This window comes from Sardina pilchardus, chromosome 14 (genome assembly GCF_963854185.1).
Source record: "Sardina pilchardus chromosome 14, fSarPil1.1, whole genome shotgun sequence".
Taxonomy (NCBI): Eukaryota; Metazoa; Chordata; class Actinopteri; order Clupeiformes; family Clupeidae; genus Sardina; species Sardina pilchardus.
The window spans coordinates 2,810,438-2,828,942 of record NC_085007.1 but is presented as its reverse complement, the minus strand read 5'-3'; the positions used below and the strand labels follow the sequence as shown (position 1 = coordinate 2,828,942).

Below are 18,505 nucleotides of genomic sequence, written 5' to 3'. Positions count from 1 at the left end.
CCGAAGTGCTGAGAAAAGGAGGTTCAGGGCACTCTCAGCATAAAAAACTGGATTGTTGGACACACATATGTATCTATGGACACAGCAGCTAAAGTTATCCTAGTCTCGTGTGTGTTTCCTGTATTTTAACCTCCTGCCTGGCCAAATACGTCATCAGTCACACACCCCTAATAGCGGGGTTGACCTCTGTTCCTTTCATATTCAACACGGCTCGGCTCTGATACTACCCCCCGAGACGGGTTGGATTGCCGAGGCGAGTTGACTCCCCACCCCGTGTCGTCATTGTGAAAGGAACAGCCTTAACGTTAAATTCGGCTGATTTAGCGTTAAATTTGGTGAATGTGAAAGGGGCTAGTGATTGCTGGATGGTGGTGATGTCACCGAAGCTTCGGATTCCACTTCCAACGACCACCCACCCACACACCATGATCACCCACCCACACTCAGGAATTCAATGAGCCAGCCTCACCTTGGCCACTCACTCCTGCACACATAGACATCTGGCTAGGAACCACACACACACACGCACGCGCACGCACACGCGCACACACACACACACTGCTATCCACAGTGTTGCTGCTGTAGCTGAGACTATTGCATTTTTGCAAGTGACAGGGAGAGCACATCGTGACTAATACTACACAAGGAAATCCAAGCAGTGTGTGCAGCAGTGTTTCGTGATTTAACTGCATTTACAAGAGTCACTTACAGAAGCCCAAGGCTAGGCAAGGCCAACCCAAGCCCTTCAGTAATATAAGGGACTAACTACGCTAATCAACCCGAGCCCTTCAGTAATATAAGGGACTAACTACGCTAATCAACCCGAGCCCTTCAGTAATATAAGGGACTAACTACGCTAATCTTGGCTTAAGAACAATGCCAGGAAGGTAGAGACCATGCTAAAAAGTACCAATGGCATATAAGGAACTACATGACTTGCATTTGCTTTCGGCTCTGAAGCACGAAGGTAACTAATGGCTAGTCCAACTGCTCTTCAACACCCGACTGCATCCATTCAACCCAGGGGGTCAGGATTTGACTGATTAGCTTCGCCGATTAGTAAAGCACTTCCTCGTCGCCATTTTCCAGAAATACATCATGTCCGGTGCCGTTTTCCCTGCGTTTTCCTCATGCTGATTGGTGGCTGTTCCACTCTCAGCTCATGCACGAGCTTAGTGTGGGCACGAGCTCTCCTTCTGTACCTTACGTCAATCAGTAACCTGGCACTTAATTGGCTAAGTAAAACGGCACCGGAAACAAGTCCCTTGAAACGCCATGTTGAAGCCTGAAAAAATCGTTCAATTTTGGCACTTTTCACTAGCCTAGCATTCCCATTGAAATGAATGGGGGCGGGACTTGTTCACTTTCTCCAGTTCTTATAATACCTCCATGATTCAACCCCATCTCTCCAGCACTGGATGAAGAACATCAACTCACAAACGCCCAGTCAGTCACTCCAGCCAGTTAGAGAGGTTCAGCACCAAAACAAAAGGAACAAAAGCACTCATGTTGTGGCCGTGTGGCGTGTCCCCTGAGGGACACTGCACCTACCTCTTTTGATCGGGTTGTTCTTGCTTGTTTGCCCATCCTGTACCGTCTTTGGGCACGATTATCACGTTGGGATCGTTTCCTTTGTTTTCAGACTTCAGGCTCGGCAGGTGAGCAGGTGGGGGCATCCGCCGGGCAGCGGCCACTTTGCCAAGACTTTGCAAGCCATGTCGCGGAACAACTGGCACCGCCGCGGAACCAGAGAACGAGAGAGACGGAGAAGGAACAAACAAGAAAGAGAGAGAATTGGTGAGAAGGAGCAAGAGAAAGAGGACAATCGGTACCTCAAGCACAACCAATATCCTCCAGCTCTCAGTGACATGCTAACTCATGCGAACACCTCGCCTCTGCCATCTGTTTCCAATGAGACTCGAATAACATTTGACTTGATGTTGAGGAGCAGCAGAGCTATCCACAGCACATGGCGCCGATTTTCATCTCTCTGTGCTAACGCAAGGCTAGAGCACATCACATCACACATCTCTCTGTGCTAATGCTAACGCAAGGCTAGAGCACATCACACATCTCTCTGTGCTAAGGCAAGGCTAGAGCACATCACACATCTCTCTGTGCTAATGCTAACGCAAGGCTAGAGCACATCACACATCTCTCTATGCTAATGCTAACGCAAGGCTAGAGCACATCACACATCTCTCTGTGCTAATGCTAACGCAAGGCTAGAGCACATCACACATCTCTCTGTGCTAATGCTAACGCAAGGCTAGAGCACATCACACATCTCTCTGTGCTAATGCTAATGCAAGGCTAGAGCACATCACACATCTCTCTTTGCTAATGCTAATGCAAGGCTAGAGCACATCACACATCACACATCTTACCCACGGTGCACTAATGTCCTTACCTGTGGTTTTCTGAGATTCTATTGCCTTTCCCTTGTACTTTTCAAACAGGCTGAGTGAGGAGTACTTGCTTTTCCCATCCTTGGACTTGGTTATTTGCCCCAAACGATCGGACATTGCGATGTAATGTCATCGAGTATGGAAATTTGTCTTTACGCCTCTTCCTCTGTGCCGTCGGTTTCTGTAAAGAGAAAGGAGAGCGCTCAGTACCCTAGTTTACACGCACTTCAGCATCCCTGTTGTGATCAGGACCCGATTTCAGAACCCCGGATAAGCCCTTATCCCGGTTTTGAGAAATCTGGTTATGCTAGCTGGAGGACTCTGAAAGAAACCGGGAAACTGTTCCATCAACACCGTATCCCGCACAGCAGCTGGCTACACACATCTCTACTGTTGCTAATGGGACACTGGGACAGATCATGTACACAGGGATATTTATACCCAGATTTCTTACGTTCATGTAAAGAGCATATTCCCGATCAATAACCCTCATGACCGGGCTACTGAAGTCCAAGTAAACGGCGCCGGTCAGCAAACCAGACAAGATGCCACGCTAGCAGCCGGCTGGACCAAACTAAACGACACCGCTTCAAAAGCATAGACATGAAGGACTCCTCAGCGAACAAGATTAGGTTCAACAGCAACGAAGATGTACCCGTAATTTCCCGACTATTAGCCGCGGCTTATACATTGATTTTGCAAAATTTCTTCTGCTATGAGGTTAATACAGAGGGGCCGTTAATATGGTATTAATATGGTTTTGCTTCTTTCAACTTGCACAAAACACTGTCCTGCGGCTTATACACAGTGCGGCTTATATGTGGGAAATTACTGTACACGTGCCTTTGAAATATTAGTGTCTAATTAAGAAGTGAGAGCATAAGGAGCAGTTAAGACTACTTAACTCACGACCCTTCTAATCAACACTGAACTTAAAGAGCAGCTCACAACTTGAAAGGATCATTTGAACCCTCCCTAGTCCCTACATCACAAATGAGATTAATCCCAAGTGCACCGGTTAAATGTCGAGTCCTGTTTGGGAACCGTCCGGCCGCAGAGGGAGGTCCACCAGCACGCCTACCGGCCAAACGGTGACCCGTGTGCAGCCGCCGCAAACAAGAACAAAGGGGGCGTAATCACTCGAGAGCCCCAAGCTTTAACAGGACTAATAAAAGGGACTTGCCGTAGCGGATGTCATTCCACACACACACACACACACACACACACACAACTTAAATGACTCACAGCAGCAGCAGGGGTTCAAAGGCTGAACTGTGCTCTGATGGGCCATACACACACACACACACACATATATATACATATGGCCCCCCTCTACACCCTACTCTGGGCCTGGAAGCCAGCCAGAGCCGGGGGGGGGGGGGGGGGGGGGAAGTGTTGGGGGGCACTGACAGAGTGACACATGCAACCAATCACAAGTCACACCCCAGACAGCACTGACAGACAGAAAAAGAAAAAATAGATAAAGAAAATATGAAAAAAGAAAAGATAGATAAACAGGTGAACTGAATTGAAGAAGGATGGTAAAGAGAGAGGGGGAAATGCTCCACCATAGGCCTCCCCCACCTACCCACCCCACTCTCTAAAACACACTTGGGTATAGAGGTACCCCACACACAGCTCTCTAAAACACGCTTGGGTATAGAGGTACCCCACCCACACACAACACTCTCTAAAACACACTTGAGTATAGAGGTACCCCACCCACACACAACACTCTCTAAAACACACTTGAGTATAGAGGTACCCCACACACACAGCTCTCTAAAACACACTTGGGTAAAGAGGTACCCCACACACAGCTCTCTAAAACACGCTTGGGTATAGAGGTACCCCACACACACAACCAATCCTCTAAAACACACTTGGGTATAGAGGTACCCCACACACAGCTCTCTAAAACAGTGGTTCCCAACCTTTTTTGTTTTGTGTACCCCCTGAGTTTTTTGTAATACTGTGAGTACCCCCTCACTCATACGTGCTGATGATTCTTCAGAAGCAGAACATAACTGATTATTGAATGAAAATAACTTAATTTCATCTCCTTAATTTGAACATTTAATTCTCAGGCATTTTCTCAACTTTAACTCAAAGCACTCAATAAAGACATGAAAATGAATAATGTTGCCTTAAAATCTTAAATTGTTACATTAGAACTCAAACACCCATGTAAGATAAAAGTCATATTTAAAGACCATTATGTGTGTTTTGTGAATTTTGAAATGCTGAAGAAAAAAAACACGCTTGGGTATAGAGGTACCCCACCCACCCACCCCGCTCTCTAAAACACGCTTGGGTATAGAGGTACCCCACACACACAACCAATCCTCTAAAACACACTTGGGTATAGAGTAGGTACCCCACCCACACACACCACTCTCTAAAACACGCTTGGGTATAGAGGTACCCCACACACAGGTCTCTGAAACACACTTGGGTATAGAGGTACCCCACCCACACACACAGCTCTCTAAAACACGCTTGGGTATAGAGGTACCCCACACACAGCTCTCTAAAACACGCTTGGGTATAGAGGTACCCCACACACAGCTCTCTAAAACACGCTTGGGTATAGAGGTACCCCACACACAGCTCTCTAAAACACGCTTGGGTATAGAGGTAGCCCACCCACACACACCACTCTCTAAAACACGCTTGGGTAAAGAGGTACCCCACCCACCCACCCCGCTCTCTGAAACACGCTTGGGTATAGAGGTACCCCACACACACAACCAATCCTCTAAAACACACTTGGGTATCGAGGTACCCCACACACCGCTCTCTAAAACACGCTTGGGTATAGAGGTATCCCACCCCGCTCTCTAAAACATGCTTGGGTATAGAGGTACCAACCCCGCTCTCTAAAACACGGACTATAGTGGCCTCCAGGCTGCTGAAAGGTTCCTCTGTCCCCACTCAGGGGTGAACCGGTGCAGAGAGGTCCACATTTAGCTGCCTAGGTGACCACTAATATGCCTGAAATGAGTTGGGAATTGGACACCAACTGAGCATCTTTCTCCCTCAGTGCAAGTGTGTGAAGGAGTGGGTCTCAATGGAGCATGCTGTACCATGCTTCAGGCAAATCCATAAAGCGGCAGGGTCAGTTTGTGTCTTGGGAAAGCTTAGGTCCACAGCCAGGGGTCAAAATTAACTTTTTGAAATGTGAATATCTACCAGCCAGAGACAGATGAACTGGTGAAATCCACCAGCCATTCAATAGGAAATATGTATTTTCTGTCTGAAATCTACCAGCCAACTTTAAAATTTACCAGCATTTGGCTAGTGGCTGGTGCTAATTTTGAGCCCTGTCCACAGCACTTCATTATTGAAACACACTGCCTTCTCAATGTGTCATTTTACATGATTCTGATGCTGCATATTCAATGTGCATGCAAAATAACCACATTTCATTGAATTCTCTCCCTTGCTTTGCAACTGAAATGATTATTAAACGTCCACTGGAAACTAAGACACAAATATTCTCCAACGTTAGTATTTTGATCATTTGACTTTTAAATTGAATCTGTGCCACGCTTAATCTGAGTTTTGACAAGGCTTTTGGGTGTCTCTAGTTGCAATGTGGCCTTCAGATGAGAAGCAAAATGGATGAAAATGCGCGTCTTAGGATATTGCAGAAATGACAATGCTTCTAACGTTACTACCCGCCTAAAGATAATGTTAGCCATATTGACACAAACCAGACTCGACAAATAATCATAAAGCTGCAGTTCTAGCCAGTGAAATGGCCCGCTTAAGAAATGTGGTCAATATGGTCGATGTTACACGGAATCCTAACATTCTTAGCGGTTTTGAACCACCGTTAAAATGCTCAAGATAGGCACCCCTGTTATCTTTCACATTAACTTACAGGAGACATTGTGAGCTGTGCTAGCAACAGTTTATATCCATACTACATGGAAATACGTAAGTCATTAAAACAAATGCTCACCAGTTAGTCTAAAAGAACGGGACTAGAAGTGTTTACACAAATTCCCAGGAGAAGCCGGGTTTCGCAAGACCGAAAAACGACAACAGGCTTGTCAACTAGCTAGTTGGTGAGTGCTAAACACGCAACCTGAGATTAACATTAGCTAATTCACCCTAGTGATGTATCAACAAAGTCAAAACGTTAAAGATATATATAATCCAACTACAAGGATGGCAAAGACAGAACATTAAATCAGTTGAAAAGTGCACAGATAACGTTAGATAAAAGGGATGTCAGCCATCCCTCTCCTGTCCGTCTGCTAATGTTAACGATAACCAAGGTTAGCTGACACTTGCTAACTCAAGGGCCTCCTTGGACATGGACATGCCAAGTACTTCAAAATGTACTTTACTGTGATTTGACCCACATAGCGTTCCATGTAACGAAACCCACGCAAGTTACTTACAAGCAAACGCGAATTATTTAAATCAGTGCCAATCCTGTCCGAATTGGTCAACGTTAACCTCAAAGGCGACAACCGCAAATGTTTCTTGGTTAGCGATAGCCAAGCTAAGCATGTTGGCAACTATCGAGCAATTTAGGCCATTTGAACCCATATTCGCTCGAGTATTTGTAAACACCGCTAGTTGGCTTGCGTGGTGTCTATATTATCATGTTTCTAATGACAAGTCTAGAAGGAAATTAAACTGGACGTTTATGTACGAGTGAGTGGACTTCAGCTTAGCTTAAAAAAAAAAGGGAAAAAAACGAGAACACAAAGCGCAGACTTGGCCGAACGGCCTCAGATCGTATTCATCAACATAGTTAGCTTGCTGCTGCTGGGAGCTAAAAGATAACGTTAGCCTAACTGGACTTGGCTGCCATGATCGCAAGAAAACACTCGCTTAGGATTAAAACTGGGCCAGAGTAATGTGCCAACTTTGGCCTGCCACATATAATACATGTATAGGTGTTTGTGAAGAGAATTCCCGTGCATTAAGAAAATGTTAACAAACGTTACAGCAAATTGATGCTAGCCGACTCCACATCCTTTTCGGATGCATAGAGGAAAGGCAATGTATATTGGACAAGGCGATTAAAAATGGCTGCAGCCTAGAACAAAGCAACAATAAAACTAGGGAGGAGAGCCTGAACTAAACCACAGAATGTCGACATATCGTCATGTATAAAAGCACCATAACTTACCAGTTCCACGTAAAACGATTAGTTAAGGTCACCTATGACGATATATTTCCTTGTGGTAAGATTATTTTCAAGGATGGATAAAGATTGCACAGCCAATTCTTTATCTATTTTCCCGTTCACTTGTGTTGATAGTAGGACCTACTCGGCCTAGAAATGAAAGCCTATGCTGTCGTCGACTGTGGTGGCGCTGTATACGGAAATGACGTTGAAACAAACAACGACTCCACGTGTTCTCTTCAGGTACTGCAATCTACAGAAAAATTACACAAGGGACGATGCTGTGTAGAAAACATCCACACATCCAGACATGGGCAGTATTTCAATTATTTGTATTTTAAATACGTATTTAATTACTTTAGTGTATTTTGTAATTTGTATTTTGCAGGATTGGAAAAAATCAAATATACTTTGTAACAAATACTTTGAGGGGTTGTATTTAGAGTATTTAAACTACTTAAATACTTTTTAAAAATCTCATCATTTCCCCCCTCAAATTAGCCAAAAATGTATCACACAGTTAAATATAGCCTCTTACCTAGTATAACCATGACAATATGCTATGCTTATCATAGTCTGGGAGCCAAAGGTCAGAATCTTTAGGACATGAACCCCATGACATGAGGATTTATCTACTGTAAGGTATCAACCAAGGTGTCCTGATCTGCAGAAATAATGAAGGAGACTGAGGCAAAAACCTCCCCAATGCGAAACAGTCTCGAGTTTTCACCTCCCAGTTAATCAATTCTGTATATTGAGACACCTTACAGGATGTTACTTTATTTGTCCCCCGTGTTGCCAGTCATGTATGAAGGCAAAAGGCATGCATTTATAGCACAAAAAGGGAAATGCATTTCAATTTAAAAAGGCTAACCTGTTCAATCTGTTGTACTACTTTCATTGAATATGGAAAATGATGGTGGGTAGTTTGCTTCGTCAGAGTTGATTCCACTGTTGCAAAGCCTGCTTGTTGTCAGTTCAATCATCGTTTATATTGATATACTGTAGGCTGCTTATTACATTTTTTTACTAGATCTACTTCATGGGTAGCCTGGCTCCGCCTTCCTACATACTTCCGTTCAGTTTTCATTTCACTCCACTACGTAGTCTGGGTCTGCGGTATATTCACAGGTTTTCTCAAGACACAAAAAATGTGCAGGTCCAATCAGCGAACAGAGGGAGTAGCTGAGAACGATGACGTTGAGGTCGCTAGTTTGAGCATGTCACCTCACGACCAAACGTTTATTGATTGGTTATGGCAGATCTGAGAGGCTCTGGGCAGAGTATCCGCATTCAAGGAAATTCATGCTTGGCAATGGAAAGTGTCCAGACTCTCTGTACACTACTTCAGCCCAAAGTAAAGAATTTAGGCCTCTGTCCGCCAATAAAAAAACTAGTATTTCTTGCAGTTTATTTTAAAAGTTGGTATACCATGATTATTGTGGGGGTATTTTTGTATTTTCTAATTACTAATTACTTGTATTTTAATTAAATACATTTTTCACATCCGTATTTTGTATTTTATTTTGTTACATTTTCTACGCCAGTATTTGTATTTTGTAACAAAATAGTTTTTGATGTATTTGTGCCCACCTCTGCACACATCGAATTTAAAAGCTGATTTTACTCATGTAAAGAAATTATTGTTATGGCCAGTATACCGTGGACAATACGGACTGGATGGAATATATTGAATTATATGTTTCGTTCATAGAAACGGTGGAGTGCACCATTAACAGGCCTATTAGGGTCTGTTTGGGAGATTTTTTCCTCTCAAAGATTTGGTGTCACCTGTAGATATCTGGATGGGACACCCACAGCCACTCATGAGGACAGTAGTCAGGTTGAGTGCGGCTTATGCATGAGCTCAATCTAATGTGGGTCATTGATAAATAAGGCTTTTAAAAATGTGTTTTCAAAATGATCTTGTTGGATACTTGGATAGGCCCTCTCCTATATAGCTCAGGTGAGTCATTTCTGTGGTTGTTTTTTAAATGTGCTATATAAATAAATTGACATTGACATTGACATTTCCAAAAAGAATTGCACATTTTGATTGGTCTAACCACGAGGTCTCTTCTCCACATTACCTCAATCCATTCACAAGCTCAGGCCCAGATAACACTGTGGCATTTCTGTCTAAATACAGTTTTGGCTGTTGCATGGTAAAGTTTACACTAGCATCTCTGAATTGAGTCCCTTACTGTGTTCATAGCCAGTGGGTATCAGGGGGTTTCTGAGCCGATATTGTTTTACAGGACGGATCTGGTTTCAGTGCAGTGCCATCTAAGGTCCAAAAGACCACGGCCATCCAATATTGTTTCAGCGCTATTCTACAGTTTGCCTATCTGTACAGATATCTCTTGATTCTCAGAATGTTATCATGATATCATGAACTCCCCAAATACTTCACATTTTCATGTTAAGAAGTAGATAGGAAGCGTGTAGATAGGAAGAGTAAGGGAGGGGGTGTCGTTATGTGAATTGTAGATTCAAAGCCAAAGCCAAAGTCCATGATGGTCCCTGTGTTTTGAAGTGTTTTGAAGTGTTTTGAAATGTTGCCCATTGAAGTTAGGAAACATTATTCTAACTGTTGCCTGTTGCTATAGACCCCCTTCAGCTAAGGAAGCCTTGTCCACACTTTCAACTGCACTTGCAGACATTGTGCATCAGAAAGACATTCTTCTGGGAGATATTCACTGGAATTGGTTTACAGATGTGTCAAAGGATTTTAAAGATTACTGTGATTCTGTTAATTTAACTCAAGCGATAAACACTCCCACTCATCCAAACGCAAAGGACTCAAACTAGTCCACATTAATAGATTTGATTTTAACTAATCCAGATAAATGCACAAATAGGTATTTTCTCAAATGATTTAAGTGACCACTGTGCTGTTGGTATGATTAGAAATTACAAACTTAAAAAGACAGTACCACGTATTGTGGAGAAAAGGTACTTTAAATCATTCGATCAGCAAGCTTTTGTTCATGACATTTTTTAATTTTAATTGGAAAAAGATCTGTTTAATACCTGATATTGAATTGGCATGGTCATATTTGAAGGATTCTTTCTATTGATGGGTATTTTAAATAAGCATGCACCCCAGAGGAGGTTTAAAGGGGAGAGGTCGGAGCTAGAACATCCCTCATCTCCAGGGTCCCAACCCGATACTTGGAGCTCGGACGTCTTTACTTTTGAACCAATCTCAAGGGAGTTTTATTCACGTTCCAAAATATGAATTGTAAAAAGTCAGCTGGGCTTGACGGGCTTGACACTTCCCTTCTAAAACTCGTGGCTAATATTATTGTTGATCCGTTGGCTTATATTTTAAATATATCACTGGAACAAAACATTACACCCAATCTTGGAAGATGGCATATGTGATATGTGATAAAAATGGGGACCAAACTTTGATGGACAATTATCGTGCTATCTCAAAACTTAGCTAAAATGTTTGAGTCATTAGCTAGTGATCAGGACTTCTTAGCAGTAAATTATATTCTTACTCCTTTTCAATCAGGTTTTAGGAAAAGGTATAGTACTATCACAGCAGCAACAAAGGTAGTTGATGATATTGTCAGTGCTATTGACTCTAAAGAATCATGTGCAGCATTATTTGTTGATCTCAAAAGCTTTCCATACATTTGATCACTCTATTTTGTTACAATGTCTGTCTAAATGTGGGATGTCTGTTAATGTCTTTGAATGGTTTAGAAACTATCTGTAGCAGATATCAGTGTGCCACATGTGAAGGCATTATGTCAGGGGAAGCATAACTAATAGTTGGAGTCCCTCAAGGCTCCACACTAGGGTCTCTGTTGTTCATAAATGATATTTGTACAAATGTAGATGCAACTGTACACCTCTATGCAGATGATACTAGCATATACAGTACTGCCAGATCGCCACATGAGGCATTAAAGAAAATGTAGGATGCTTTCACAATTTGACAAAAAAAAATACTTAAATTAAAATTGATTCTAAATTTTAAAAACAATATATATATGTTGTATACTCACTCTAGTAATGCACATGATTTGCCTCATATAGTTGCTCCGCATGGCCAAGAAACTGAACAAGTGGAATGCTATAAATATTTTTTGGTCATTTGTGAATTTCCCCTTGGGGATCAATAAAGTATCTATCAGCCCCACTTTCCATCAACGGCGAGTCTAAACCTTCCGCTCTCTTGGCGAGTGTGTGGAGAGTGTAGAGTAGGCCTTTTGCATCGGGAGAAGGAAGTTAACCTTGTTTACCACTAGAGGGTGCAAGTCTATAAATTATGGTGCCACAAAATATTCTTCTCAGATGGGTGCCGAGCATTCAGCTGTGTGTTCATGATGGAGATGAAGCAAGCCCAGCTGTGGCTGGGTAATGCCCATTTAAAGCAGACATGACAACTAGCTCTTGTGCTCAGGCACACAGAAACATGTGCCAGACGCGAGCTGAGCCCCATATAAACAGATCACTACTCTCAGTGTTCTTGTCCTGTAGTACTGATCACTACTCTCAGTGCTCTTGTCCTGTAGTACAGATCACTACTCTCAGTGTTCTTGTCCTGTAGTACTGATCACTACTCTCAGTGTTCTTGTCCTGTAGTACTGATCACTACTCTCAGTGCTCTTGTCCTGTAGTACAGATCACTACTCTCAGTGTTCTTGTCCTGTAGTACTGATCACTACTCTCAGTGTTCTTGTCCTGTAGTACTGATCACTACTCTCAATGTTCTTATCCTGTAGTACAGATCACCACTCTCAGTGTTCTTGTCCTGTAGTACTGATCACCACTCTCAGTGTTCTTGTCCTGTAGTACTGATCACTACTCTCAATGTTCTTATCCTGTAGTACAGATCACCACTCTCAGTGTTCTTGTCCTGTAGTACTGATCACCACTCTCAGTGTTCTTGTCCTGTAGTACTGATCACCACTCTCAGTGTTCTTGTCCTACTGATCACTACTCTCAGTGTTCTTATAGTACAGATCACTACTCTCAGTGTTCTTATAGTACTGATCACTACTCTCAGTGTTCTTATAGTACAGATCACTACTCTCAGTGTTCTTATAGTACTGATCACTACTCTCAGTGTTCTTATAGTACAGATCACTACTCTCAGTGTTCTTATCCTGTAGTACAGATCACTACTCTCAGTGTTCTTGTCCTGTAGTACTGATCACTACTCTCAGTGTTCTTGTCCTGTAGTACTGATCACTACTCTCAGTGTTCTTGTCCTGTAGTACTGATCACTACTGTCAGTGTTCTTGTCCTGTAGTACTGATCACTACTCTCAGTGTTCTTGTCCTGTAGTACAGATCATCTCAGTGTTCTTATAGTACAGATCACTACTCTCAGTGTTCTTATAGTACAGATCACTACTCTCAGTGTTCTTGTCCTGTAGTACAGATCATCTCAGTGTTCTTATAGTACTGATCACTACTCTCAGTGTTCTTATAGTACTGATCACTACTCTCAGTGTTCTTATCCTGTAGTACAGATCACCACTCTCAGTGTTCTTGTCCTGTAGTACAGATCACTACTCTCAGTGTTCTTGTCCTGTAGTACTGATCACTACTCTCAGTGTTCTTGTCCTGTAGTACTGATTACTCTCAGTGTTCTTGTCCTGTAGTACTGATCACTACTCTCAGTGTTCTTGTCCTGTAGTACTGATTACTCTCAGTGTTCTTATAGTACTGATCATACTCTCGGTGTTCTTATAGTACTGATCATTACTCTCAGTGTTCTTGTCCTGTAGTACAGATCACTACTCTCAGTGTTCCTATCCTGTATATTTGCCACCCCCCAACACGCACACACACACACACACACACACACACACACGCACACACACACATGCACACACACACACACACACACACACACACGCACACACACACACGCACACACACACACACACACACACACACACACACACACACACACACACACACACACACACACACACACACACACTGTATATGGGGAGTATATTTGCCCCCCCATAGACCCAGTTAGAGTGAGTGAGTTTGGGGTCTGTTGATATCCTAATCCATCTGCCCACTCTGTTACGTAACACACTGAGCTGATGATGAGGAAGTGGTGTGTCCTGACCCACTCAACATGGCAGCCTCCATTACATCCTTGTGTGTGTGTGTGTGTGTGTGTGTGTGTGCTGTACTGACCCACAGAACACTCCTTTAGCTCCTCATGATGTGGATGCATCTCACGTGTCCACCGTATTTCACTCTCTAGATTTGTTCAGCGTGAGTGTGTGTGTGTGTCCACCGTATTTCACTCTCTAGATTTGTTCAGTGTGAGTGTGTTTACGAGGAAGTTGGGTGGGGCGAGTGTGTGTGTGGGTGTTGTCAGACTCAGCTGTCTGTATCTGGGAGGCGTGTGTGTGTGTGTGTGAGAGACATGCTTTGGGCGCTATGCCAGCCTTTGCCCTAATGCACAACCAACCCCTTTCGCCTGGTGTGTGTGAGTGTGTGTGTGTGTGTGTGTGTGTGTGTGGGCACATCTCCTATGCCAGGCCTCCTAGAGGAGCCACCTGCCCCTCTATCTGCATAGAACCGACTTGAGAACAAACCCCCCCACAGAACCAAATGCATAGAACCGACAAGAGAACCCCCAGCACAACCCTGCGCAGTCTGACTACATAGAACCGACGAGAGAACACCCAACAGAAACCTGCGCAGTCCGACTGCATAGAACCGACGAGAGAACACCCAACAGAACCCTGCGCAGTCCGACTGCATAGAACCAACGAGAGAACACCCAACAGAACCATGCGCAGTCCGACTGCATAGAACCGACAAGAGAACACCCAACAGAACCCTGCGCAGTCCGACTGCATAGAACCAACGAGAGAACACCCAACAGAACCCTGCACAGTCCGACTGCATAGAACCGCTAGAGAACCCCCAACAGAACCCTGCACAGTCCGACTGCATAGAACCAACGAGAGAACACCCAACAGAACCATGCGCAGTCCGACTGCATAGAACCAACGAGAGAACACCCAACAGAACCCTGCACAGTCCGACTGCATAGAACCGCTAGAGAACCCCCAACAGAACCCTGCACAGTCCGACTGCATAGAACCGACAAGAGAACCCCCAACAGAACCCTGCACAGTCCGACTGCATGTCCTTTCATAGTGCCATCTGTGTTACAGCGAGGGCTGTCTGCTCTTTTGGAGGTTCACAAACACAACCTCAGAGCTGCCTTAGGAGATTGGGGAAGCACACACACACACACACACACTACACACACACACACACACACACACACACACACACACACTACACACTACACACTACACACACTGCACACTCACAACACTACACACTACTTTTTGTGGCAGAACACAGAGACGTTGAGACCACATCCTGTGGCGTTGAGTCAGACAAGACGTCTGCTGCTGGAAACCCAGAATAAAGCTGCTGCGTTGTGAGGTTACCCAGAAGACTCCAGGTGCTTCCTCTTACAGCAGCTCTCTCTCTCTCTCTCTCTCTCTCTCTCGTTCTCTCTCTCTCTCTCACTTCATCTCGTCTAGTCAGTCCTGTAGTTGCGTTTTGCTTGGCTGTTGCTCCATACATGGTCAGAATGACTGAAGGCCGCTGATTGGCCGTCAGACAGAGGCTGAGGAGGTGGACGGTGATTGGCTGAGGAGGTGGACGGTGATTGGCTGAGGAGGTGGACGGTGATTGGCTGAGGAGGTGGACGGTGATTGGCTGAGGAGGTGGACGGTGATTGCATGCTGATGAACACGACTGGACACTGCACTGAGACTTGTTTGCTCAACTACCTACAGTATGGCCTGTGTGTGTGTGTGTGTGTGTGTGTGTGTGTGAGAGAGAGAGACATGTTTGTTCAACTACCTACAGTATGGCCTGTGTGTGTGTGTGTGTGTGTGTGTGTGTGTGTGTGTGTGTGTGAGAGAGAGAGAGACATGTTTGCTCAACTACCTACAGTATGGCCTGTGTGTGTGTGTGTGTGTGTGTGTGTGTGTGTGTGAGAGAGAGACATGTTTGCTCAACTACCTACAGTATGGCCTGTGTGTGTGTGTGTGTGTGTGTGTGTGTGTGTGTGTGAGAGAGAGAGAGACATGTGTACACATGTATGCTCTCACCGGACTCTTTATGAAGTGCTGAGCCTTCTCCCTCGTCCAGCTACTGACTTTTATTTTGACACTCGTGCAACAGCTTCCACAGAGAGAAATGTGTTGTGTTGTGTGGTGTGTTGTGGTGTGGTGTGTTGTGGTGTGTTGTGTTGTGTGGTGTGGTGTGGTGTGGTGTGGTGTGGTGTGGTGTGGTGTGGTGTGGTGTGGTGTGGTGTGGTGTTGTGTTGTGTTGTGTTGTGTTGTGTTGTGTTGTGTTGTGTTGTGTTGTGTTGTGTTGTGTTGTGTTGTGTTGTGTTGTGTAGTGCTGTGTTGTGTTGTGTTGTGTTGTGTTGTGCTGTGCTGTGCTGTGCTGTGTTGTGTTGTGGTGTGGTGTGGTGTGGTGTGGTGTGGTGTGGTGTGTTGTGTTGTGTTGTGTTGTGGTGTGGTGTGGTGTGTTGTGTTGTGTAGTGCTGTGTTGTGTTGTGTTGTGTTGTGTTGTGTTGTGTTGTGTTGTGTTGTGTTGTGTAGTGCTGTGTTGTGTTGTGTTGTGTTGTGTTGTGTTGTGTTGTGTTGTGTTGTGTTGTGTTGTGTTGTGTTGTGTTGTGCTGTGTTGTGTTGTGTTGTGTTGTGTTGTGTTGTGTTGTGTTGTGTTGTGTTGTGTAAGAAAATGGCAACGCTGCTTTTCTTCGTGATCCCAGTGCAGAGTTGCTCCTTCCTCCCTCCTCTTAAGACGGGAGTGCGAGGAGATTAGGAGACACGTGTGTGTGTGTGTGTGTGTGTGGGGTGGGGGGGTTAGTGGGACGTGTGGTCAGTCCTGATACGTTAATCTGCCTGCGCGCACCAACCAGTTCATCGCCTCCACCCTCCCAGTCCTCCTGCCACCACCCAGGTGGAGTGGAACCCAGGGGGGGGGGGGGGGGGGGGAGGAGGAGGTGTAGGAGGAGGAGGAGGGAAGAGGGGGAGTAGGAGGAGGAGGGGGGGTTGCACTCCAGTGAGAATATCTCCATGATGACCTTTGAACTCTCACACAGAGCCTGTGATTGTCCAGCAGGAGCTGAGATGTGGCTATGAGGGGTCAGTGGGGTCGAGCAGATCAACAGGCTCCCCTCTGTGGAGAAACCTCCTGATAACCTGAGAAGCCTAATGCCTTCCCCTGTGTGTGTGTGTGTGTGTGTGTGTGTGTGTGTGTGTGTGTGTGTGTGTGTGTGTTACTATATTGCCTGCGTTTGATCTCTGTGTCATCAGGAGCAGAGCAGCACTCAGCCCTGTGTGACTTACAGTATGTTAGTGTGTGTGTGTGTGTGTGTGTGTGTGTATTATGTTAGTGTGTGTGTATGTTTCTCCTGAAGATGGAGAATTTCTCACCCCTTTCTCACGTTAAACAGGTCGTGCAGGAGGGCACTCTGGTCTGCCATGCTCTGTGGTGTGCAAGAACACTGATGCTGCGTGGAAAACCATGCCCCCCCCCCACTGTAGCTGACATCATGCCCCCACTGCAGCTGACATCATGCCCCCACTGCAGCTGACATCATGCCCCCCCCCACTGCAGCTGACATCATGCCCCCACTGCAGCACTGTAGCTGATATCATGCCCCCCCCACTGCAGCACTGTAGCTGACATCATGCCCTCACTGTAGCTGACATCATGCCCCCCCCCACTGCAGCTGACATCATACCCCCCCCCCATTGCAGCTGACATCATACCCCCCCCCACTGCAGCACTGTAGCTGATATCATGCCCCCCCCCCACTGCAGCTGACATCATACCCCCCCCCCCCCACTGCAGCACTGTAGCTGACATCATGCCCTCACTGTAGCTGACATCATGCCCCCCCCCCCACTGCAGCTGACATCATGCCCCCACTGCAGCTGACATCATGCCCCCCCCCCACTGCAGCACTGTAGCTGACATCATGCCCCCCCACTGCAGCTGACATCATGCCCCCACTGCAGCTGACATCATGCCCCCCCCCACTGCAGCTGACATCATGCCCCCACTGCAGCACTGTAGCTGATATCATGCCCCCCCCACTGCAGCACTGTAGCTGACATCATGCCCTCACTGTAGCTGACATCATGCCCCCCCCCACTGCAGCTGACATCATACCCCCCCCCCCCATTGCAGCTGACATCATACCCCCCCCCACTGCAGCACTGTAGCTGATATCATGCCCCCCCCCCACTGCAGCTGACATCATACCCCCCCCCCCACTGCAGCACTGTAGCTGACATCATGCCCTCACTGTAGCTGACATCATGCCCCCCCCCCCACTGCAGCTGACATCATGCCCCCACTGCAGCTGACATCATGCCCCCCCCCCACTGCAGCACTGTAGCTGACATCATGCCCCCCCACTGCAGCTGACATCATGCCCCCCCCCACTGCAGCTGACATCATGCCCCTACTGTAGCTGACATCATGCCCCCCCCCCCCACTGCAGCTGACATCATGCCCCCACTGTAGCTCACATCATGCCCCCCCCCCACTGCAGCACTGTAGCTGACATCATGCCCCCCCACTGCAGCTGACATCATGCCCCCCCCCACTGCAGCTGACATCATGCCCCTACTGTAGCTGACATCATGCCCCCCCCCCCCCCTGCAGCTGACATCATGCCCCCCCCCCCCACTGCAGCACTGTAGCTGATATCATACCCCCCCCCCATTGTTAAATGATCCATTACAAAAGAAATCGCTGTTCTGTGTCCCACACTGGCAAGCGTTTGGCTTGATGCGGATGTCAACAGAAGGTCACCTGTCACCAGCTGACACAGCAGAGCTTCAGGGAGTCTTCTACTGTTCTCAGAGCTTTTCGTCCCTCTGGTGGAGTTATGGCCTGTGCACACT

At 45.9% G+C, this 18,505-nt stretch overlaps 1 protein-coding gene across 8 annotated transcripts in view; it reads right to left on the bottom strand.

Annotated features, from left to right (window-relative positions):
• Positions 1 to 7,732, bottom strand: part of prrc2b (proline-rich coiled-coil 2B) — a 44,649-nt gene extending 36,917 nt beyond the window's left edge. For all 8 annotated transcript variants that reach the window (XM_062554562.1, XM_062554564.1, XM_062554566.1 and 5 more), the window contains exons 1-3: positions 7,561 to 7,732; positions 2,411 to 2,589; positions 1,552 to 1,729 (exon numbers count right to left, since the gene is read on the bottom strand). In XM_062554562.1, coding sequence (XP_062410546.1) covers positions 1,552 to 1,729; positions 2,411 to 2,525 — 293 coding nt within the window. In that variant the 5' untranslated portion in view covers positions 2,526 to 2,589; positions 7,561 to 7,732. The remainder of the gene's footprint in view (positions 1 to 1,551; positions 1,730 to 2,410; positions 2,590 to 7,560) is intronic.
• Between the last annotated feature and the right edge of the window lie 10,773 nt (positions 7,733 to 18,505).